We start from the raw sequence: 24,652 nt of genomic DNA on the forward strand, positions 1-24,652 counted from the left end.
ACGACGACTTCCGCCCCTTATACCACGTTAAAAAGCTTCCTTAGGTCGTATATAAGTGATCCCAAACCCCCACGTTCACCCAGGTTTCACTCCGCTTGAAGAAACGAAAGTTTTCGGTACCGTATACGCCGTATACGTGCTCTCTCTATCTCTCGTTGGTTCTCTGTTTTGGGTGAACGAAAATAGAGTTTAAAACCTAATTTCTATCGTGTTTAAACCCAAGCAAAATATCGCATTGAACCGAAGTGGAGCGATTCCCATTCCACCAAAATAGGCGTTCGGTTCGGTTGAATCGTGTACGTATAGCATATATATACTAACTGTTAATAATGTTAATAATAATAATAATAATAATAATAATAATAATAATGATAATAATAATAATAATAATAATAATAATAATAATAATAATAATAATAATAATACGTATAATAATAATAATAATAATAATATACGTATAATAATAATAATAATAATAATAATAATAGTAATATACCCATATAACAATATCCACACATATGTATCTATTAGGCATTATGCACATGCCAATAAAATCAAATATTATATTATCATAAAAATAATCCCATACATATTTAAATCCATAAATATGTAAAATAAAAAAAAAATACTCTCAACTAAATAAAATTACAAAAATACCCTTTCGGAGTTAGCGGATATTACATCCATTAGGGAGGATTACTCACTAAAACAAACGCGATGTAAAACAAACAATGGAGATGGATATGAAAATAACATGAATTTCTTCTATCTTAGTAATAATTTCCAATAAATATTTAGAAAAATATTCAATTTAAGTTGTTACAAAATTAATTTAAATTAATTTACAACTTAAATTTAATTTTCTATAAATATATATTGCATTTCGAAAAATTAAAAAAAAATAAAGTATTTAAGAATACAATTTTCGAAAATGCATGAAAAAATAAATAAATCCTGGAAAAATTATTCTAATTTAATGTTGGCCAAAAATTAATTAATAAAATTAATTTACAACAAAAAATATAATTTTCCTATTTAATTAAATATATAAGAAAAATTTCAAATATTTAAGTATGATGATGCAAATCAACTTAAATATTAATTTTCTATTTAATTAAATACACTAGAAAAATACTTCAAGCAAAAACAGATAATATCTATCTCGATTGTCATGGACTAATTAATTCATTTTCTAATTAAATGTATTTTACTTCATTTATTTTAGTTAATCATTAAATGAAAAAATCATTGATTTAAGTTGGTCCAAAATTAAAATAAATAATTTACAACTTTAATCTAATTTTCAAATAAAATTCGAAATTCCAGCATTTAAGAAATGCAATTTCGAAATTTGATTAATAAAATAAAAAAAAATATTTTGAAAATTATTTAAATTTAAGTTGAAAAAATAAATTTCAACTTAAAATAATTTTCTATTTAATTAAGTGTCATGAAAAAGAAATATTTAAGTATCATGATGAAAATCAACTTAGATATTTAATTTTCAAATTAATTAAATGTATTAAATTCAAGAAATAAATAATTAAGTGTAGAGAATGCTTAATTATTAATCTCTAGTTTAATACTAGAAAAAAATATACTTAAAATAAATTGTATCAAAATTAATTATTTAAATAATTAATTTCACAATGTATAATATTTTCCTATTTAATATTAGAAATAATAAGTAGTCTAGAAATAACTATCTAGAAAATATCTTATTTGACTATGTATCTTTTCCACAAAATTTGAAAAAATATCTAATTTAAGTTGTATTAGAAAAAAAATCTAAAACTTAAATATTTTCAAATTTAAATTTAATTAAATATCAAAAATTAAGTTGTAACCACTTAATTTGAAAATATTCCATTTTAAGTTAATATTCGAAAAGATATTAACTTAAAAAATATCTAAAATATTCCATTTTAAGTTAATATTCGAAAAGATATTAACTTAAAAAATATCTAAAATATTCCATTTTAAGTTAATATTCGAAAAGATATTAACTTAAAAAATATCTAAAGAATCTTAATAACTAATTCCTAAAATTCCTCAACTTAATTTTGAAATTTGAAATTCAAAAGATATTCAGATTTAAGTTGATTAGTTAGAGATAACTAAATATCAACTTAAATAGGAATATTTAATGAAAAATTTAAATTAAGCTTCAGAAAGAATCTAGATGGTTATAATTCTATATTTAATTAAATACAAGAAAATACACATAGTTTAGCTTAGAATAAAATTCTTTAAACTATGATTTTCTTAAATTAATTTCAAAAAGAATGAAATTAATTATGTTGCTAATCAATTTTATTAGGTTAAACTAATTTAATTAACCTAGTACAGTTATTCAAATCAGGCAAATGGGCCTTCACAATTGGGGTAGTTCATGTGAGGGGGTGCTGGGTTCAGTATGTCGTACCCACTACTATGGCTCCCAACTCTCACACAAGGCCCAAAAGAGAGGAATGTAACCTTAAAATAAACAACTGTTATTAATTGAATAGGCCCAAAACTAAATGAGCCTAAATAAAATCTATCAAGAACTATGATATTTTATTTAGCAACAACAACCTATATGCATCTATAATTAAATTAAACACATAGGCTCACACAGGCACACAATTTGGATGGATCCTATCATGTTGCTAGGTCATACACAGATGAAAGAAGATTGTAAATATACCTGTTACAAATTATTTACTTGACCAAGGGAGCCATGAGTTAAAATCAGATCATTGGATCTGTCAATAAGTTAACCATGACTATTTGCAATCAAGCGATAATAGGTTTTAAGAACTTACAAACAAGCTAAAAGACATACTCCTGCAACAAGGTTAGCTGGATAGTTGGATGTAGGATTTATTTAATTTTAAATAAATAATTTCAAAAAAAAAATAATTAATTAAATAAAAAAATTATTTTTCGAAAATTTAAAAAAAAAATTAAAAATTTCGAAATTTAAAAAAAATATATTTAAAATTAAACCTACAATTTTGAAAAATTAGGTTTCAACCAACCTAAATATCATTTCAAAATATGCTAACTACTTTTAAAAATTTAATGTTATTTTATAAATAAAAATTAAATAAAAAATTAAAAAAGATAAATAAATATCTTTTTGAGATTTTAAATGTAATTTAAATAAATAAAATAACAAAATTTAAAAGTTAGCAAAATATCTTACATCTATTTAAAATTACATGATTATAGTTATCTTATTTTAAATTTAAATAAGGTCAAATTATTTTAAAAAAAATTAATTTAAAATATTTAATATCTGACCTTAAATTTAAAAATAAGATAAGATATAATCAAATTTAAAAATAAGATAGATAATTAAGCAAAAAATATAGATATTTACTATTTTCAAATTCAAATTACACTAATATTATGAATTAAATTTAAAAAAAATATTAATTAATTTAATTATGATAATTAGAATTGAATTAGGAATAGTAAATATATAAATACAGAACTACACAAAAAATCGGAAGTTAAATCCATGAAATAGCATGAAAAAACGAAGAAAAACGAAAAAAAAAATGCGAGCTATACGGACATTGGCATACTGTCCATGGGCGCGCAAGGGGCTGCATGGGCAAGGGATGTGGGCGCAGGAGGCTGCATGCAGCCTGTTCCGCACGCGTATCCCTATTGCTCAACCGCGATTTTTTCGAAACTTCAAAAAATCATAACTAATTCAAATTAAATCGAAATTGAGTTCTGTTAAAAAGTAACTTGCTTAATTTTTCCCATACTATCCAATAAAAATAACTCCATAAACAGATATTTAATTATTTTTCACGAAAATTCACAAACATTAATAAATCATCAAATAACACTCAATACAACATGCTACCATCCAAAAACATCAAACAATCGTTTTAAAGTCCAAATTTCTTGCAAGCAAATAAATTACCATGGCTCTGATACCAGTTGTTGGAAATTATTTTACCAGGATCTTAGATCTACTCACAAGTATGTTGATTAACACCCTAAATATGAACTTTCTAAAACGATAAAATAAACACATATAAAGTTTAGGAAACCTTACATTGGGTGCAGCGGAATAATATGACTCCTTCCGTTCAGATATCTAGCCCTTGATTCCTTTCAGTAGCATAGCATTATCAATATCTGAACCTGGATCTCTTTTTCTGATTCTTTAGTGCTGAAACTCCTTCTTGCTGAAAGTCTTTCTTCACGATCTTTCTCACTATGATTGAGGTATCACTTGCTGTGTGTGGGCACTACTCTCACACTAAGAATTTCGAAATCTCAAGGAGGAAGAGAGAGAGAGAGAGTGGTCGGCCAAAGATAGGGAGAGAGAAGGCTCAGTTTTTTCTGAATGAAAAGTCAGAAGGAAAATGTGTTATTTTCCTGAAGCCTTCACTATCTATTTATAGCATTCCACTAGGGTTAGGTTTGAATTATTTGGCATTAAAATAATGAAAATATCATAGGGAAACCCTACAAAATTGGCCGGCCATGCATAGTGGATTTGTGCCTCACTTTATGCAATTTTGCAGTTTTATCTTTTCTGCATCTGATTTTCTCAAAAACGTCAATTTTCTAATTCAACCATTTAAATGCCAATTCTAACTATTTAATAACTATAAATAATTATTAAATAATATTGTCATTTATCATATTTATTAATTGAACCATACAAAGTATCATAATTAACAAATATGCCCCTAAAACTCTTTCTTTGCAATTTCGCCCTTACTTAGTGAAAAATTCACAAATAGACATAGTCTAATTTGAGAATTATAATTGATTAATCAAAACCAATTATATGAGTCTTACAAGCAATATTATCTCAACTAGTGCAGGAACCATGGGTCTATATAACCGAGCTTCCAATAAGCAGATCAAGAATTTATTACTAAAATTCACTAACTTATTAATTCTTCGTTGAATCAACGCATAGAACTTAGAATTGCACTCTCAGTATATAGAATTCTCTATATGTTCCACCATATAGACACATCATTAATTATCCATTGTTATAATCCTAAATTGATCAATGATCCTCTATATGAATGATCTACACTGTAAAGGGATTAGATTACCGTTACACCCTACAATGTATTTAATCCTTAAAACACTTAACCTCGTATAAATGATATTTCAGCTTATGTGAAATGAGATCTCCACCATTTATTTTTATTTGGTCAAGCTCGAAGGAGATCATCCTTTACTTACTATTCGCCAGATAGAAGCTATAGATTCCATGTTTATGATAGCGCTGCCACTCAATTGCACTACCGTGTTCCCAAAATGTACGTATCATCCTGACCTAAAAGTAGGCTTAACTAACAAATCAAAGAACACGAATAGCCTCTCGAGATCGAGCCTAATCATAACAGGATTAAGATCATTTGATCTAGGATCAACTAGGCGATATTGACTTGAATATATATTACGGTAAGTTTAATAAATCTAAGTCAAAGTTCAATATCGGTCCCTTCCGATGCATACTCCATGCATCCAAACCTGAGCTTTACTTTAACCAATGCTCTGGAAAGAACATAGCACTTCTCCAAATGCAAGTAAACTCTGTTGTAGATTATCATATCAGTAAAACCCTGTGTCTGATAAATCTAGGAAACTTTATTCACATAGTCATGTTTACTTTCCAATGTGTTGACAGCACAATAAACAGGATCAAGTATGTGAAAAGGGTTTCAGATGAATTCATACATTATGTACATATAATCATGAAATAAATCATGTGAACCATGCAACATTAAATGTTATTTCTGATCTATATTAATAAGTAAATCTGATTATATTGAAATGAGTTTTATTTAGGGCATAAAACCCAACAATCCTTAGCACCAGAAAACTTTGCACTGAGGGGGTAGGGGTCATCATAGCAGATGGGGACATAGACATTTGGACAAAACCTTGGATTCCATGGAAATCAATCCAAGACATCAGAGAGGGCTTTCACTACAATAGGATACATGCTTTCAACAAAGTTTCAGACCTGTTCATTGATGGAACCAGGACTTGGAATGTGCCCCTAACACAATCCTGCTTCGATAGAGATCTAGCTGAGGCAATCATCAACATCAAGCCTATTCAAGACAGGAGTGATCTCCTCTTCTGGAATCCGGCTAAAGAAGGAAAATTTTCTGTCAAAAGTACCCATTGGTTATACCAACATCAAAGGTTTAGCAATCCAAACAGTGTGTGGAAAGAATTATGGAAGAAAAAGATTCACCCAAGACTAACCATGATGATATGGAAAATACTGGGGGATTGTCTTCCAACTTCTGGAAAGATGTATTTCCTAAACAATCCTGACAGACATTGCCTCTTATGCAACAGTGAGACTGAAGATGCCTTCCACCTTATAGCCAAATGTAATGTCACCAGAGGATTATGGTTCAAAAGTAAATGGGGATTAAGACTTGACTCAATGGGCTGGAACAATGTCATGGACTTTGGAAAATGGTGGACTAATCTCTCTGACCATGAATTGTTGATTTTCTCGGCCTGTTTGTATGATACCATATGGTTTTGGCGCAACAACATCTTTCACAATCACTGCTCCTGGGACACTCAGCTAATTTATAATGACTGCCTCAAACGTTTTGTGGAATTCTCCTCGAGTGATGTGGTGATCGAAGCAAACGAGGAAGACAGACATCTTTTGGAAAAGAAGGATTGGACTACAGCTATGCCCGAAAACACTACTACATTCACAGTTGATGCTTCCGTAGCTGAAGGCTGGGTTGGGATTGCTGCTATTAGCTCTAGGGGGGACTCTGTTGTGGATTACTGCCTAGCCAACAACGCTCTAGAAGGTGAACTTGCTGCTATTTCCTTAGCGCTCTCTTTTGCTTCTGAGGCGGGGTTTAAGAGAATCAAAATTGAATCTGACTGTAGTGTGGCTGTCAATGGTCTCAATCTTGGTTCTCTCCCTATGTCTTGGGGCTCTTTCCCGGTCTTTAAGGAATGTTTATTTAAATGTAAGAACTTTGATTTTGTTATCTTTGTTTTAATTAGCGGTGATGCTAATGGCTCTGCGGATTCTCTCGCCCGTTGGGCTCGTAATGAGAAGATCCACGCTCAGAGTGTTTTAAGGGAAGTGACCCCCTGTTGTGGTCACTAGACTTTTTGCTGGTTTAAATAAAATCTTAGACTAATTATCAAAAAAAAAAAAAGTATAAAATTGACTATATTAAATAAAATTGTTTAAATAAATTTGGAGAGTAACTAAGTTTGGTTTGCTAAAATTTGATCCTTGTTTCGAAAATTCATTTTTTACCAAACATGTTTAATGAAAGATTATTACCTTTTTAATTAAAAAAAAAAAAAAAACCGTTTAAATAAGTATTACTCACATCTTTACTTTTAGCTAGCAAACTACACATTAGGTGGGACAATTGCATAGATAATTCTCATCACATTGTTGTCTTTGGATCTTCTTTTGTGAGAGAAAAAATAAAATAAAATAAAAAATAAAAGCTTCCTTAATCTAAAATCAAATGACTTTATATTTGCCTCATGATTATCACTAGTGTGGTAGTAGTAGTAAGAAATTGACACAAAAAACTGAGGCCTAAAATAGTGGAAATTACTTTCATTAGCAGGGTATGAACAAGACAATCATCATTAAAGGGGTAATGATTTATTTTCATAAAAGTTGGTGAGTAACACAACACTGGAAAAAACAAAAGGTAATGGATGGTGGACCTCACAATAATTCTTCTACTAGTTTCCTACTGATTTTCATTTCCTTCTTTTGCAGCTTTACCCTGTTAAATAAGGCATAAAAAAGTGTATGAAGAAGACAAGTAGCTCTTTTATACTTTTATATGCTTTGATCTAACTTTGTTAAGTTTGGTAAAAATTACGACCAAAATCTTCACACAAATCTTTAGAATGTCAACTTTGGAGGTTTGCTTGTCATTATCATAATGAGATACGTTTCTGAAGCAGTCTTAACACTCACTCACTCTCTCCTTATTAAGCTCAAAAAGGTTTCAAAACCATAGCCAATCATCACCACCATTCACCAACCAAACATCTTCCATTTTATTATTTCATGTGCTTTCTTCCATATCAATAAGGTGAGTAGTACTTTTGAATCAAAAACTAATACTCCTTCATGCTCCAAGAAGTTCCCTCTTTCTTTCTCATTTCATAGACTTTTGCTTAAAGAAGTAACTTTTTCTTATGAAGATAATAAATTAGCAAGAAAGGTGTAATTGTTACCAAAATCCCATAAAGATAGAGCTGTCTTTTTTTTTTCTTTTGTACTGTGATCTTTTTGACATGTCCAGTTCGCTTGCATTCAAGAGAAGAAATGGTACTGTTGTTCACCCAAATCCTCTTCTTCCTCCTCCTCTTGCTCCACCACTTTCAATTCCTTCTAATAGTGTTAATGGAGAAGTAGTAAAGCCCACACCAACACAAGCACCAACCCCATCTTCCTTTTCTTTAAGCAAAATCAGCCCAATTCTTCTTTTGGTCATAATACTTTTAACTGCTATCTTCTTCATTTATGGTCTTGTCCACCTGCTTCTAAGATTTCTCATGAAAAGACCATCAACTTCACCAATCTTCCAATCTAATAGGTACCCAGAAAACTCTAGCTCTCATGTTCTTCAAAGACAGCTCAGGCAGCTCTTTCGGCTACATGATTCAGGTCTAGACCAAGCCATTATAGATGCTTTACCTGTTTTCTATTACAAAGAAATAATCATGGGCTCAAAGGAACCATTTGATTGTGCTGTTTGTCTATGTGAGTTTTCTGACCAAGATGAGCTGAGGTTACTTCCCCCATGTGGCCATGCTTTTCACATCCATTGTATTGATACATGGCTTCTCTCAAACTCAACATGTCCACTTTGTAGAAGGACCCTTTTCAGATCTGACCTTTTGTTGGAAAATCCAATACTCTCAAACTTTGACGATTCTTTTGATATGTCAAATGTGCTCAGAAGTGAAAATGAGGAGAGTAGAGGACATTCAAGCAACCAAGAAAGTATTAATGGGAACAAGAGAGTGTTTTCAGTTAGACTTGGAAAATATAGAAGTGTCAATGGAGTGGGAGAGACCAGTAGTAGCTGTAACTTGGATGCTAGAAGATGTTACTCAATGGGAACATTTCAGTATGTGGTTAATGACTCTAATTTGCAAGTGGTGAAGCTTGTCAAGGAGGGAGTTCATCGAGGCAAGTTTTCGGTGAATAATGGAGATTTTGAGGGTAAGAAAATCAGTAGCAGGCAAAAGGGTGATAGCTTCTCTGTTTCAAAGATCTGGCTTTGGTCTAAAAACGGCAGATTCCCAAGCTGTTCTGATACTGATATCAGTATGCCAGCCTCTCTCAATGTAAGTTTTCCAATCAGTAATGAAACTCACGCTTCACAAATGGTTTAACATAATGAGTGTGTATACAGTATATGTATAACACACAATTTTGTGTTACTTATTTTGTTGTGTGTTCTTCTTCTTGTTATGACAGATTCATAGCATTTTTGTATATTAGCCTTAGTTTCTGTCTATGTTTTTTTGTAAGTAGATGCTGGAAGAACAAAGATCTCAAAACTGTGCCTTCCTTAATTAGTAGATATTATGTATTACAAAAAGGAAAATTATTCTTTGTTACCATTAAAGTAAGGTCATCCATCCATAGAAATATCTTATGAACAAAAATTGGTTTAAGTTGATATGAAAAGCCTACTCTTGAAAAGCAAAATAAATAAATAATACAAATAATAATATAAGATCGTAAATTAACCATCAAAGATCAACCTCAATCATGAGAAAATACCTAAATACAATATTATTGAAAGTAAAACAAAGATCCACTCATCCCATGAATATCAACAACTCTCGTTGAACGAACAGGAGAAGGGATCAGTGACCAACTGGACAGACGAGATCAAAACAAGGGTAACAGTGACTCTAACAAACCAACCCAGTGGAACATCGCCTCAAGAAATATTAACCCGATCAAAGAAAAAGAACAAGTTGGACGGTGGGATAGGAGTAGGTCCCCTCATCGACTCTATAAGTATTCTGCAAGGAAAGAGTAACAAAGGTATATTTCCCAATATTTACAAAAAAGAAAAGAAAAGAAAAAGGGTATACTTGTCAATAAAATTAGTTTTTTCTTTTTTGGGAAAATACTTAATTAATGAAAACATATTTATTATTAAGATATTATTCTATATATTATTATTTTTAATTTGTTTTTTTTAATTTACGGTTTGGATTTTTAAGAAGATTTCTATGTGGGTTGTTATACGAATTTTGGTTGCGATTTAAGTTGCTTTGTTAGTTGCAATAGAAGTTTTTATGTGAAATTCCATATAAATGCAAAAAAAAAAGAAAAAAAAACAATTTTTAAGTGTAATAATGAAAAAAAAAATACCAAAATTCAAAGGAAAAGAAAGAAACTTGCTTACCAAGAGCTACTACCTTCAATCCCTAAGAATTGCTGAGAAAATGTAAGAAAAATCGAGCTCCTTAAACTCTAGGTGGAACCGACCCTTAGAGAGAGACAGAGAAAGACTTGTTTTTTTTTTTTTCTAACTTTTCTTTCATTAATTACAATTACTATAAATTTCTAATCTATCTAAATTAATATCTCAGCCACTAATAAAATAAAGGAAATGTTGATTTCCTAATAATTCACTAAAGAGGGCAAAATTACCAATTTGTCCTTCCCTTCACTAAGAAGTAACCTTGAAATCTAAATGTATTTTGGTCAAACCTATAACCCCAAACACTCCTAATATTCTTAATGTCTAACTAAATCGTCCCGCTATTTTTAAAATACTAAACCATTAAAAGGTGACTCTATCGGCCAAACGTCACGTTCCACTATTATCGGGCATAAAATATGAAAAACATAATATTTTACATATAACCTAATTAGCACACCTAGAATTCAAATATATCTACACATTTGCATAAAAATAATTAAAAGTTTGAATTCTGAATTAAACTCTAATTATCTACAAATTTCATATTAAAGCTAAGCAGTCATTACAATTATCCCCCGTTAAATTTAGTCTACAAAATTTAACCTGAATAACTCTGAATATTAAGCTCTCATATTGGACTCCAACTCCCAAGTTGTTCCCTCCACCTTATGGTTTCTCCAAAGTACCTTGACCAAAATTATGGTCTTGTTTTGAAGGACTTTATCCTTTCTTTCAAGGATTTTCACCTGTTGCTCTTCATAAGAAAAATCTAGCTGGAGTTCTAAGTTTTTGTAGCTCAGGACATGAGTGAGATCTGAAACGTATTTCTGTAACATAGAAACATGAAATGCGTTATGAACTGCTAATAGTGCTAGAGTCAAGGTTAGACGGTAAGCTACCAATCCAACCTTTTCAAGAATCTCGAAAGGCCCTGTAAACCTAGGGCATAACTTGCCCTTGTTCCTGAAACGCTTAATCCCCTTCATCGGATATACTCGTAGGAAGACATGATCTCTTACCTGAAACTCAACATTCCTGTGTTTTAGATCTGCATAGCTCTTTTGCCTACACTAAGAGGCAAGCATTCTGGCCTCGATCTTCTTTATTGCCTCACTGGTCCGTTGTACTGATTCTGACCTAAATATTTCCTTTCTCCAGTTTCATCCTAGTGAATTGGAGATCTGCACTTCCTACCATACGACATCTCATAGGGAACCATTCCTATAGTATTTTGATAGTTATTATTGTATGAAAACTTTATAAGTGGTAAGTACTTACTCCAGGAGCCTTCAAAATCCATCACACAGGCTCGCAACATATCTTCTAATATTTGAATCATTCTCTCAGACTGACCATATGTCTGAGGATGGAAAGTTGTACTAAATTTCAGCTTTGTACCCATGGCTCGCTGGAGACTTTGCCAAAAGTTTGAGGTGAACTTCGGATCTCTATATGATATGATGGATTTTGGAGCCCCATGTAACCTCACTATTTCTTTAACATACAAATCTGTATATTGATCCACTATAAAGGTTATTTTCACTGGTAAAAAATGTGTTGACTTGGTAAATCGATTCACAACAACCCATGTGGAATCGAACATCCACGTGGTTCTAGGTAACCAAACCACAAAATCCATGGTGACATCCTCCCATTTCCATTCAGGAAGAGTTAAAGGCTACAACAATCTTACATGTCTCTGGTGTTCAGCCTTAATTTGTTGACAAGTCAAGCACCGAGATACATATTATACCGCGCCTTCTTCATCCCACACCACCAATAAAAGGGTTTTAAGTCTTGATACATTTTGGTAGTGCCAGGATGCAATATATAAGGAGTGGTATGAGCTTCCTCGAGAATCTTATTTTTTAGTTCCACATTATTCGGAATGCAAACTCGAGTTTCATATAATAGAATCCCATTACCTGGCATTGTGAAGTCTTTAGCTTGACCAACTAAAATGTAGCGCCCTAACATTTAGGCACGCTACCTAAGATGATTAAGAAACCCTAATCCCCTAAATGAGATTACTAATAAAATAAGCGTGGAAATTAAACTTTAAACGAAAAAGGAATAAAAATAAACTTGTAATAATTTTAACCTTACAAACAAAAGTTACATGTTTTGGGATCCCAACAATTGTTTTACAAAATATTACAATTCTTTTCCCTTAGCCGACCTAAGCGGCAAAATAGAGTTACAAAAGTTTCAACACTGGTAGACCTCAACCTGCTTGGTCTAGTGTGGCCCGAACATGTACATTCATTGCCCAGCTCCCACACTCATGGCTGATTAGAAACAGATTCACCCTTTCCTGCACAGTAGAGCACCCGTGAGCCAAGCCCAGCAAGACAGTAAAATATATCGATAATCATAATTAACACATCACATAAATATTAATGCCATTTCATTTTTGTCTGTATGACACAGACTCTCGTGTTACGCTCACACGCCTATTTATGTCTATGTGGCATAGACCTACGTGTTTCGCTCACACGTCTATTTACATTAAGGCCTTAGAACGGTTCATCTCAGTTCTAGTTACCAAGTCCAACCCGATTATGCCTTGAACACATAACCCTTTACTTCAATATACATTTATATACATCATGGCATAACAATTACATATTAACAATTTACTTGGGTAATAACCCTAAGCCAATATACTGCTCACTTTAGAGTAATAACTCTAATCCTGGTTCCTAGTTTCTCATATATATCACATTCCATATAAGAGCCATTGCGCATATCTCTACGTGCTAACTACTGTCTTACCTGATGTCCCGCAAATATGAAGATTCCAAATCCCCCGGTGTTCCTGACCAAGTGCCGGTAATCCTAGTCACAAACCTGGAATACACAAGTATAGGATTAACCCCTAAATTCATTTCCACAAATTATAAAATTGGCATTTAAATTCTAGATATTCACGTAGAGCTCAGAAAGAGCTTTCCAACGATATAAAGAACATCCCAAACAGAGTCCCGAGTCAAAAGTTATGACCACAATAAAAATTCGAAAAAAAACACAACATGCTGCCATAAAATGGCTGCGGCTACTGGGTTTGAAACCCCAGGAAACCCAATTTCCAGACACGAAAATGCATCCAAAAATACCAATTTTTCATGTTATATCAACCCACAATCATACCAATCTTTTACCTAGCATAAACCAAGTAATTAGAGAGGAATTATACCTAATTCACTCTCCAACAACACCAAAAACAAGCAACATAAAAATCAGTATTTTACAATGAATTTCAGCCCCCTAAACTCATCTATTTCAACCCAAACATGCTTCAATCCAACATAACCTCTTATACAATTAAACTACCACAAAAGAAAATTAAACCACACATTATTAAGCTTAAAATTTCAATCCACATGTATAGAAATTCATATTCAAACAATATGAAATCAAAGATCCAAACCTAGAGTAAAATTCATCATAAGTTCCTAATCAAGAAATTGAACCTTCAAGCAACTTTCAAGCAAGCATCAAACTTATTTTTCCAGCAACAAGACATCAAACAAAAACTTGAATTTAAACATGAAAATTACCCCAAAAGCTCATCTAGAACCCAACCAACATAATCCATTACAAAACCAAGCAATTCACACCCAAATTTCTCAAGATTAATATTGATTCTCCCCACATGCAAACCAAGAACATCATACACTATTTTCATGATTTTGAACAATAAATTTCAGCAAGAAAAATCAACAAATAAAAGGGGTTAAGAACTACCTCAAGCTCCAAACAAAGCTAAGCACAAAATCCACCAAGAATCCAAGCTTTCAAGATGAATTTTCCAACACTTAGCAAAATAAAAATATGAAGAAAAGAGGGAGAGGGGGTTCAGCTAGGGCAGAGGAAAAAGCCCAGAAATTTTCCTTTTTAAAATGCAAAAATAACTATTTTCACTCTCAAACACAAAAGCCACCAACACCAAGCTTGAATCCAAGCAAGCACAACCCAAAATCAAGAGTTAGGAGGAGTTTAGAGAAGAAAGGGGGTTCAGCTATAGGGCTGGAAAAAATGCAGAAAATTAAATCTTTATTTTGCTAAAAATCCCTTTTATGAACCTTACTCCAAAATGGCAAAATTACTCATTTGCCCTTAAAGCCATAAAATACCCACATAAGCATTTCAAGGGTAAAATAATCACTTACACGCACAAATAAATTCAATTAATTTTCAGATTATTCCCATATAAATAAAATGCCAATAATTAATCCCAAAATTATATTTCGGCCCGAAATACCCGGTTGTGACTATACCGCGCCAACTTGTCAGAACACACCCAAAAAAGGACAACACAAGTATACTATATAATAATATAGTCCATAAGCATGTAAATAAATTAATTTCACTGTTTTACCCTTCTCGGGTCAAAATTACTAAAATACCCCTAGCTCACCTACGGGGTCTTAACATGTCATATCTCTTATTAATTCACATATAATAAATTATATAATAATATAATTCCACAATAATACTCAATTAACTAGTTAGAGTTTTGCTAATCCATTTTCTTAATTCTAGGGTATTACATAAAACCTCTTCTCAAATCTTTACTAACTCTGAATTAGCTAGCTGGGCAGCTCTAATTCTGTCTAACAATTCTAATTATAGCGTCAAATTATTAAGTTTGCCCACAACAAACTCAATACCTGATCTAATCATGTCATCTGCTAGCTGGGGTGAAATCATAACCATGTTAGATACTTGCTCGAGACCCTTCCTACTTAGGGTATCTGCCACTACATTAGCCTTCTCGGGATGATAAAGGATTAATTGACAATCATAATCCTTGACTAGCTCCAACCACTGCCTCTATCTCATATTCAAATCTTTCTGAGAAAAGAAATACTTGAGGCTCTTGTGATCGGTGTAAATCTCACATTTTTCCCTATAGAGATAGTGCCGTTAGATCTTCAAAGCAAAAACCATTGCAGCAAGCTCTAGATCATGAGTTGCGTATCGCTATTCATACTCCTTCAACTGACGGGAGACATAAGCAATAACCCTATCAGCTTGCATCAAAACATACCTCAAACCTTGTCTAGATGCATCACAGTAAATCATGAACTTCTCTTGATCTGATGGTAATGCTAATACCGGAGTTGTAATCAATCGATGCTTCAAATCTTGAAAACTTGCTTCACGCGTGTATGTCCATATAAATTGTTGATTCTTTTTAGTTAGTTTTATTAAGGGCATTGAGATCTTAGAAAACCCCTCAACAAACTGACGATAATAACCAGCTAAACCTAGAAAACTCCTAACTTCAGTGACTGTCTTTAGCCTTGGCCAATCTCTAATGAATTCAAACTTTCTCGAATTAACCATGATCACATCCTAACTGACAATGTGTTCGAGAAATGACACTTGGGATAGCCAAAATTCACACTTTTTAAATTTAGCGTAGAGCTTGTGCTCAAAATTGGACATATCTCAATCAAAATGAAACTAACACAAGAATTAATCACAATCTCAAAAAATATTCACATTATTCAACAAGCTATGCACACTGTCAATCATGTATTGGAATGTGAAAAATCACCAAACCAAAGCACATACGTCTCATTTTTTTTTCAAACAAGAAAAATAAAATAAAAAGAAAAAATTTAGTTTCCCAAAACATGTTTAGGCACAAAATTCTTAAATATATTTGAGCAAGTTTAAAAATAAATAAAGAAGAGTTAAAGAAGAACTTCCCCTAGTTAATGATGTACAAACTTGCTAGTGTTAACCTCCATAAGTGCACCCAATTCCCTTTGACTTTATGCTTGCACCTATAAGAGAGAAAAGGAAAAGAAAGAGAGAAAAAAAACTACAATGCAATTGTCAAAACCATTTAACATTGCATATTTATTGAATTTAAAATAAAATAAAAACAAAGTTTAGAAAGCTTTGGTTACCTCCCAAGAAGCGCTTGATTTATAGTCGTCTGTTAGGCTATTTTTAGCCTAAGTTTCGGGTCACATTTTATAGTTGTTTTTCTTCTTTATTATTATTTTTGGAATAGAATTACGCTTGTTTTCTTTGATTTCAGGTTTCTACACTTGGAATGTATAAATTGGACAAATTTCGGAAAACAGTGATCTATAAAATAGAGGAAACTTTGAAAGAGAAAAAAAGCTAAAAATTCAAGCCTAAATTCATCTATATTCTAATCAAATTTTGGATAAATTCGAAACATAAAAGTTTTAGATCTCTTTTTTTCCTTTCCAACGCATCTTGAATCAGCTCATTTGGAGTTCGTATGAGAAAGTTATACTAATTTTACTGAAAGAGGTCAAAGTAGAAAAAATTGGGTACAGTGGCCGCGGCGAGACCACTTTTGGCCGCGGCGAGGGACTACAGAAAGCTCGTTTTTTTACTTTTCTACAGTCGCCGCGGCGAGAATATTGCCCGCCGCGGCGCCAACTTCGTACAGGTCAAGGATAACTTCGTCTTTTCTCGTTTTTGGGCTAAAAAACTCTATTTAAAGGAAAGAGGGTCGCAAATTAAAGAGGGGAGACCATATGGAACCCTAAAAACACAAGAAGAAGGCTCTTGGAGCGAGCATGGGCGATCTGCAACAATCCTCCATCTAGTTTCTTTCTCTTCTCTTGATTTTTTTATGTTTTTATTTGTGTTTAGTTTAATTATGGATTCGATTATGAGCTAAACTCTCTAGTTAGGGATTTGATGGATATTGACTGAGATTATTCTATGGATTAATGTTATTTGATTGTTCTTTCTTCCTATATTATTGTGATTTATTCATATTTGTGCTTATTTCATGTTTAAGCTTGATCACCTTTTGCATGTTCTATGATCTCAATACAAAATCTGAAAAGTGAGTATTGAGAATGCTCTAAATGAATAGACATAGGTTTTGATGTGAAACGAGAGTATTCACATAGCTTATTTTACTTTTAGATTATTGCTTAATGCAAATTGTATGTTGTTCTATCTCAGAGATGCAGTAGTTGGCATACAATTTAGGACCTTTATGATCTGAAAAGAGTTTAGGTTAATTTATAATCTGTCATCACATAGGAGGAAGAAGAATGGTTAATTAGTGTTAATAATTGGGTAATCAAAGCAATTGAAATCATATCCCTAATTTCACATCCATTGTTAAACCTTTTATTTGTTTATTTTATTTACTTTTGCTTAGTTTCTTTTGTTCAAAGTTTATTTATTCGATTGCCAAATAGAAACAAGAATTTAATTGATTGTTACTTAACTGCAGTCCTCGTGGGAACGACTTACCTGAGTATTACTTGTTAAAACGATACGTATACTTGCGTGTTGGATTTATCATAACAAGTTTTTGGCGCCGTTGCCGGGGACTGTTTTAGTTAATATCAATATAGTTGAATTCTATTCTAATTTGGTTTTTTTTTTTGTTTTAATTTAACTAATGTTGTACTTATGTGTTTGACCTGCAAGGTAAATCCAAATGTTATACCTTGTGAATTTTGTCCAACAACACAATGAGCCATTCTATTCTGCTTGGGGGAGATTTAAGGAGCTCGGAGAGAGATGTTATCCCAATTTCTCAAGTAGATGTTTTATTCTATTCTTTTACAATGGACTTAATGATGAAACAAAAAGTTGGGTGGATTATGGAGTAGAGGTAACTGGAGAGCCTTTGTTAAGGAGAGGTCATCAAGCAATAAATTTGTTGAATGATATGGCAGATTTTGATTACGATTGGCATTGGGATCCATCACTTCAGGGTTGGAGTCACCAATACCCTCCTTATTGTCCAAACTCACCCCAACTAATTGAAGAAGAGGAGAATATACTATCACTTCCAAAAGAGATTAATCGCTTGACGGATATGGTAAGAGCTCTATGTGATAATTTAATGGCGCATGATTTAGAGAGTTTTAAGGATAATAACTCAAATAGCAAAAGTTATGAGAGTTGTTTGAATATAGTAGAAACACTATTAGATGAACATATAGAGACTGAGCCTATAATTGAAGAGAAAGAATCTTTTAAAGTGACTAAAAATTTGGGTACATTGGATGCTTGCTCAACAAATGATGATCTCAAATTGGTGAATGAAGAAACATCCATCCTCAATTATGAAGTTATTGAAGATCAAATCACAATCAAAGATGTTGATGGTCATGAGGAAACTGAACAGGAAATTAAGAGGTTGTTTGAGGAAAGTGAAAAAGAGGTGTCATTGGTGGTTGAAGAATCACATGTAGTTGTTGATTTGAGGTCGTCAACGTCACTATATTATGAACAACTAATGGACTCTTATTTTCCACTAATACTGCATTCTCCATATTGTATTCTCTACGAGCTATCAACGGTTTCTCCCCAGGCTCATCATCGAAAGTCTTGTGTTGTTGGTGCGGCTTTTGGTTCAAACTCATTGCATGCCAGGCTTGAGGGAATTTTTAAAAACAACTTTCAAGTTTTCCAACATGACGCTTATTATGGGCGTCAACCACTTGTTGATGTGGCATGGACTTAAGGTAAGTTCCCTTCTCTTTAAATTTTTATTTCACATTGGGGACAATGTGAAAATTTTAAGTTTGGGGGAAGGTCTTAATTTTATTTGTTTTAGTTGTTAATTAAGCTAATGTCAATTTTTTTCTGCTGTTGTTATTTGTGGAATGGATAAAAATTTTAAACCGTGTGCTTGATTTTTTTTACTCTTTGAATTAATTTGGATGCTTGTAAAAATTTTGTATTGATGTAAATTGTCAATAGTTGGATTGTATCATAATTATTTTATTTTGGTTTGTGGTAAGATTGATTGAATATGATAGAACTTCCATGAATTATTTTTTTAGGCGAAATCCTTGACAATGCTTGTTTAGAAAATGATGAGGCAATTTTTTTTTTTGGATCGTTTGGGCCTTTCAAGCTTACCTTTATCTTTATTATCCCTAGTTTGCCTATTTGAGCTTAGCCTCTTCAATTGTTTTTAGCCACTTTATGAGACTAACTTTGAATCCACTTGTAATTCTCTATCCTTGTCCCTTACATTATACCATAAGCTTAAAAATAAGTTTGGGGGAGATGAATTGTGTGTGGATGAAATTATTATTTAAAGTGGGTGATTGGGACAATGTGTGAATTGTAAAAGTATTTTTCAACATCACTAATGTTATTTACGTTCTGAAAAAAAAATAGAAAAAAAAAAGAAAAGAAAAAAAATATTGAATAAATAAAGTGATGTTGGAACTAAGAGTTGTTGTAAAATTCTCAATCATTGAAATTTTTGGGCACAATTTGAGATATGTAATTTATTGTGGGTGCTTGATGGTTTATAGTGTGCTTATGGTATAATATAGCCTAAATAACTTTTCATCTACCTATTACCTAAGCCAATACATTACAATCTTGAAAGTCCTTTTGATTCGGAACAAGGATTTGTTGACATTAGTGGAGAAAGGTAAGTCATGCAAGCATATTGATCATTAGATTGTGGAAAGTTAGAAAGAGTAGAATTGATATGATGTTTTTCAAATATTGAAGTTAATTTGCATCTATACATTATTTTTCAAAGTAAGCATCCGAATTAATTTTAGAGTTTTGAGATTGAAATTCTGGTTTAAATAATTGATTGAAGTTTCATAGGTTGCAGCAACAGTTTGATTGTCTAAAGGCTTAGTTAATTATGTGTTAGTTTGTATTTTTTTTTCTTTATCTTAGTTTTTAGTCTTACTCGAGGGCGAGTAAGGATTTAGTTTGGGGGAATTTGTTAGGCTATTTTTAGCCTAAGTTTCGGGTCACATTTTATAGTTGTTTTTCTTCTTTATTATTATTTTTGGAATAGAATTACGCTTGTTTTCTTTGATTTCAGGTTTCTACACTTGGAATGTATAAATTGGACAAATTTCGGAAAACAGTGATCTATAAAATAGAGGAAACTTTGAAAGAGAAAAAAAGCTAAAACTTCAAGCCTAAATTCATCTATATTCTAATCAAATTTTGGATAAAGTCGAAACATAAAAGTTTTAGATCTCTTTTTTTCCTTTCCAACGCATCTTGAATCAGCTCATTTGGAGTTCGTATGAGAAAGTTATACTAATTTTACTGAAAGAGGTCAAAGCAGAAAACATTGGGTACAGTGGCCGCGGCGAGACCACTTTTGGCCGCGGCGGGGGACTACAGAAAGCTCGTTTTTTTACTTTTCTACAGTCGCCGCGGCGAGAATATTGCCCGCCGCGGCGTCGACTTCGTACAGGTCAAGGATAACTTCGTCTTTTCTCGTTTTTGGGCTAAAAAACTCTATTTAAAGGAAAGAGGGTCGCAAATTAAAGAGGGAGACCATATGGAACCCTAAAAACACAAGAAGAAGGCTCTTGGAGCGAGCATGGGCGATCTGCAACAATCCTCCATCTAGTTTCTTTCTCTTCTCTTGATTTTTTTATGTTTTTATTTGTGTTTAGTTTAATTATGGATTCGATTATGAGCTAAACTCTCTAGTTAGGGATTTGATGGATATTGACTGAGATTATTCTATGGATTAATGTTATTTGATTGTTCTTTCTTCCTATATTATTGTGATTTATTCATATTTGTGCTTATTTCATGTTTAAGCTTGATCACCTTTTGCATGTTCTATGATCTCAATACAAAATCTGAAAAGTGAGTATTGAGAATGCTCTAAATGAATAGACATAGGTTTTGATGTGAAACGAGAGTATTCACATAGCTTATGTGACTTTTAGATTATTGCTTAATGCAAATTGTATGTTGTTCTATCTCAGAGATGCAGTAGTTGGCATACAATTTAGGACCTTTATGATCTGAAAAGAGTTTAGGTTAATTTATAATCTGTCATCACATAGGAGGAAGAAGAATGGTTAATTAGTGTTAATAATTGGGTAATCAAAGCAATTGAAATCATATCCCTAATTTCACATCCATTGTTAAACCTTTTATTTGTTTATTTTATTTACTTTTGCTTAGTTTCTTTTGTTCAAAGTTTATTTATTCGATTGCCAAATAGAAACAAGAATTTAATTGATTGTTACTTAACTGCAGTCCTCGTGGGAACGATCTCACTTACCTGAGTATTACTTGTTAAAACGATACGTATACTTGCGTGTTGGATTTATCATAACATCATCGGCTTGACTTTTTGAGCACTCATCAAAGAGTGGCTTTCGCCCATAGAGAGTGGCATATGCCCTCACAAATGGGTCTTTGTCATGGACACCCTCAAGCTTGGCGAGATATGGAATTGAATAGGCCAAATTGTCAACTTGACGTGATTTCGATGAATGCACATGATGGATGCCAAGGTACCATGCCAATGGCGGAGGATGAGGTGGTGGAAAAAAAGGATCTTCATAAACAAAATCTTCCATGACCGTGAGCTCTTGACTTGAGGAATGCAAATATGCCCTTGCTGAATTTTTTCAAAATCTGGACAGTTTTGTTGCAAAAATGTTATAGCATTATGAGCAGAGACAACATTTGACAAACTTGAAATGCTTGCTTCCTCATCCTTTTCTTCATTACTTTGGATTGAAGTGGGCTCTTGTAATTTCTCAAAACTTTCCCCAAGCATCTCCAACTCATCACCACTGCTCAAAATGATATTTTCATTTTCTTCTTCCTCCTTTGAATTTTCCATATCAATGCCTAAAGTTTCATGGGGTTTATCACACAACTCATTGACCAAAAGCTCAATTTGATTCTCCAATTTCCTCAAGGATGAGGCTTGGCTTTGAATTAAGGAATCATTTTTGCCACGAACTCCATCATCAACACCTCAAGTGAACTTGGTTGAGCAATTTGATGAGGCTCTTCTTCTATCTTGAACTCTTAAAAATCTCCAAATTTCTCATCATTTGGTCCTTGAGTGTAAGTGTCAAAACTTTACTCCAAATTTTTGTAGTTGTCCTCCCAAACATGGTCATGGTTTGGACAATTACAACACCACTTGTAATACCCTAGAATTAAGAAATGGATTAGCAAAAACCTAATTAGATAATTATGAATAATTGAGGAATTATATTATTATATAGTTCAATATATGAGAATTTATTTGATTTATACTATGGTAAGACCCTATAGGTGAGCCAGGGGCATTTTAGTAATTATAACCCGGGAAGGGTAAAATGATGAAATTAATTTAATTACGTGCTTAATAGAACTATATTATTATATAGTATGCCTGTGTTGTCTTTTCAGGTGTGTTCTGACAGGTTGGGGCGGTATAGTCACAACTGGGTATTTCGGGCCGAACCAAGTTCGGGCTCGAAATGCAAATTAAATTGAATTAATTGGCATTTTATTTGATAATGAGAAATCTAAAATTTAATTGGGTTTGAATTGGTGTGTAAATGTTATTTTTGCCCTTGCATGCCTAAGTGAATGTTATTTGGCCCTAGGGGCAAAATGGTCTTTTTAGACCCTTAATTTATGTTTAATAAAAGAATGATTTTAAGGAAAAGAGAATGAATTTTCTGGTGTTATTCCCCTCTCACCCGACCCCCCTCTCTATCTCTCTAAACCTATCCCCAATTTTGATTTTTGGAAGGAATTGCTTGAGATTCAAGCTTGCTTTTGAAGAATTAAAGTTTGTTTGTGGCTTGAAATTTGAGGTAGCTCTTCTTACCACTTTTTTATTTTGAGATTGTTGCGAAATGAAAGTTGGAAAGTATGTTTTGAGTTGTTTGAGTTTGATTTGCATGCTTAATGAATTGGGGTTGATCTTGGTGATTTTGAGTGTGAGATTTGTTAATTGTGGTTGTAAATTATATTGTTGAGATTGGATGAGTTTTCAAGGTATTTTCTAGATTGGAAATTATGGTTCATTTTGTGATATGCTACTGGATATATATTTGAGATTAAAGGAGTTAAAGCTTAGAGCTTGAAAAAAGTTGTACGTTGACCATGATTTTAAGTTGATTATGTACTCTGAATTTTTAGAGTTATTGTTGATGTTGTTTGCTCTCTGTTGTGATGATTTTTATCTGTATGAAGTTACTTTTGGATATGATTTGATTAAGGTTCGAATATTTAGTAAAGTGGGCATGTTTAGACCTTAAAATCTGGTTTTCTGGGTGTTTGGAACCCAGTGGCCGCGGCCAGATCTATGGTCGCCGCGGACATAAAACCTAGCAGAGAGACATCTTTTTCCTGATTTTGTTTGGCCATAACTTTTAACTCGGAACTCCGTTTTGGACGTTCTTTATATCGTTGGAAAGCTCGTTCCGAGCTCTTTATGATTATATATATTTTTAATGCCAACTTTATATTTTGTGAAAGTGAAATTAGGGATTAACCCTATTTGTGGAATCCCGGGTTGTGTGACTAGGATTATTGGCACCTGATCAGGAGCACCCAGGGGTTTGAAATCTCTGCTATTGTTGGAAAACAGGTAAGACAGTAGTTTGCACGTAGAGTATGCACGGTGGCGCTTATGTTGAATATGCTATATGTGAGTAATTGTAACCGGGACTAGGGTTATTACCCTAATATAAGCGGTTAATAGCATAGGGTTATTACCCTAGTGATTTAAGTTGAGTAAATGCTATGCCATGCTAAGTATATTATAATATTGAGATTTAAGGGTTATGTGTTCAAGACATAATCGGGTTGGACTCGGTAACCATAACCGAGATGAACCATTCTAAGGCCTTATTGTATTTAGACGTGTGAGAGCAACACGTAGGTCTATGCCACATAGACATAAATAGACGTGTGAGAGTAACACGTAGGTTTACGTCACGTAAACATAAACAGGCATGTGAGCCCAACATATAGGTCTGTGACACACAACAGATTTAAACGGCATTACTGTATATATTATATGATGAGCATATTATTGATATATTTTATACTGTCTTGCTGAGCTTGGCTCACGGGTGCTCTATTGTGCAGGAAAGGGTAAAGATGTGTTTGATCAGCCATGAGTGTAGGAGTTGGAAGAGGAATGTACATGTTCGGGCCATTCTAGACCAAGCGGATTGGGGTCTACCAGTGATGTATTTTGAGACTCTATTTTGCCGCTTAGGTCGGCTAGAGGAAACGAACTTGTAATAGTGTTTTATAAATACTTTTGGGATCCCAAATTTTGTAACTTTTAAATTATAAGGTTAAAATTATTACAAGTTATTTTCATTCCGTTTATTAAAAAGTTTAATTTTGGCGTTTATTTTACTAGTAGTCCCGATTAGGGGATTAGGGTTTCATAAGTATATTGGGTAGCG

General features: G+C 32.7%; 1 protein-coding gene and 1 long non-coding RNA gene across 3 annotated transcripts; one reads left to right on the forward strand and one right to left on the reverse strand.

The window, feature by feature from the left end:
• Nucleotides 1-7,729: 7,729 nt before the first annotated feature.
• LOC115709642 (RING-H2 finger protein ATL46) lies at nt 7,730-24,560 on the forward strand. 2 transcript variants are annotated; one of them, XM_061112048.1, is made up of 3 exons: nt 7,730-9,357; nt 23,758-23,820; nt 24,324-24,560. In XM_061112048.1, exons 1-3 carry the CDS (start codon nt 8,299-8,301, stop codon nt 24,480-24,482), a joined length of 1,281 nt encoding a protein of 426 aa, XP_060968031.1. In that variant the 5' UTR covers nt 7,730-8,298; the 3' UTR covers nt 24,483-24,560. The 2 variants fall into 2 exon arrangements, with proteins under 2 accessions (XP_060968031.1, XP_030493662.2); XM_030637802.2 differs by lacking the exon at nt 23,758-23,820 and having other exon boundaries at nt 7,731-9,357.
• LOC133035787 (uncharacterized) lies at nt 10,390-13,301 on the reverse strand. The gene is made up of 2 exons (XR_009686882.1): nt 13,233-13,301; nt 10,390-12,771 (listed from the first exon to the last, which is right to left on the reverse strand). It is a non-coding gene; the product is annotated as an uncharacterized LOC133035787 (long non-coding RNA).
• Nucleotides 24,561-24,652: the final 92 nt, after the last annotated feature.

This window comes from Cannabis sativa, chromosome 3 (genome assembly GCF_029168945.1).
Source record: "Cannabis sativa cultivar Pink pepper isolate KNU-18-1 chromosome 3, ASM2916894v1, whole genome shotgun sequence".
Lineage (NCBI taxonomy): Eukaryota > Viridiplantae > Streptophyta > Magnoliopsida > Rosales > Cannabaceae > Cannabis > Cannabis sativa.

What these genes read in the sequence shown, in the direction of transcription:
- LOC115709642 (XM_061112048.1), top strand. Translation starts at nt 8,299, where the DNA reads ATGTCCAGTTCGCTTGCATTCAAGAGAAGAAATGGTACTGTTGTTCAC. An exon ending in GTATGCCAGCCTCTCTCAAT is followed by an intron (nt 9,358 to 23,757) that starts GTAAGTTTTCCA and finishes TTGTGTGACTAG; the next exon opens with GATTATTGGCACCTGATCAG. An exon ending in CTGCTATTGTTGGAAAACAG is followed by an intron (nt 23,821 to 24,323) that starts GTAAGACAGTAG and finishes TCTATTGTGCAG; the next exon opens with GAAAGGGTAAAGATGTGTTT.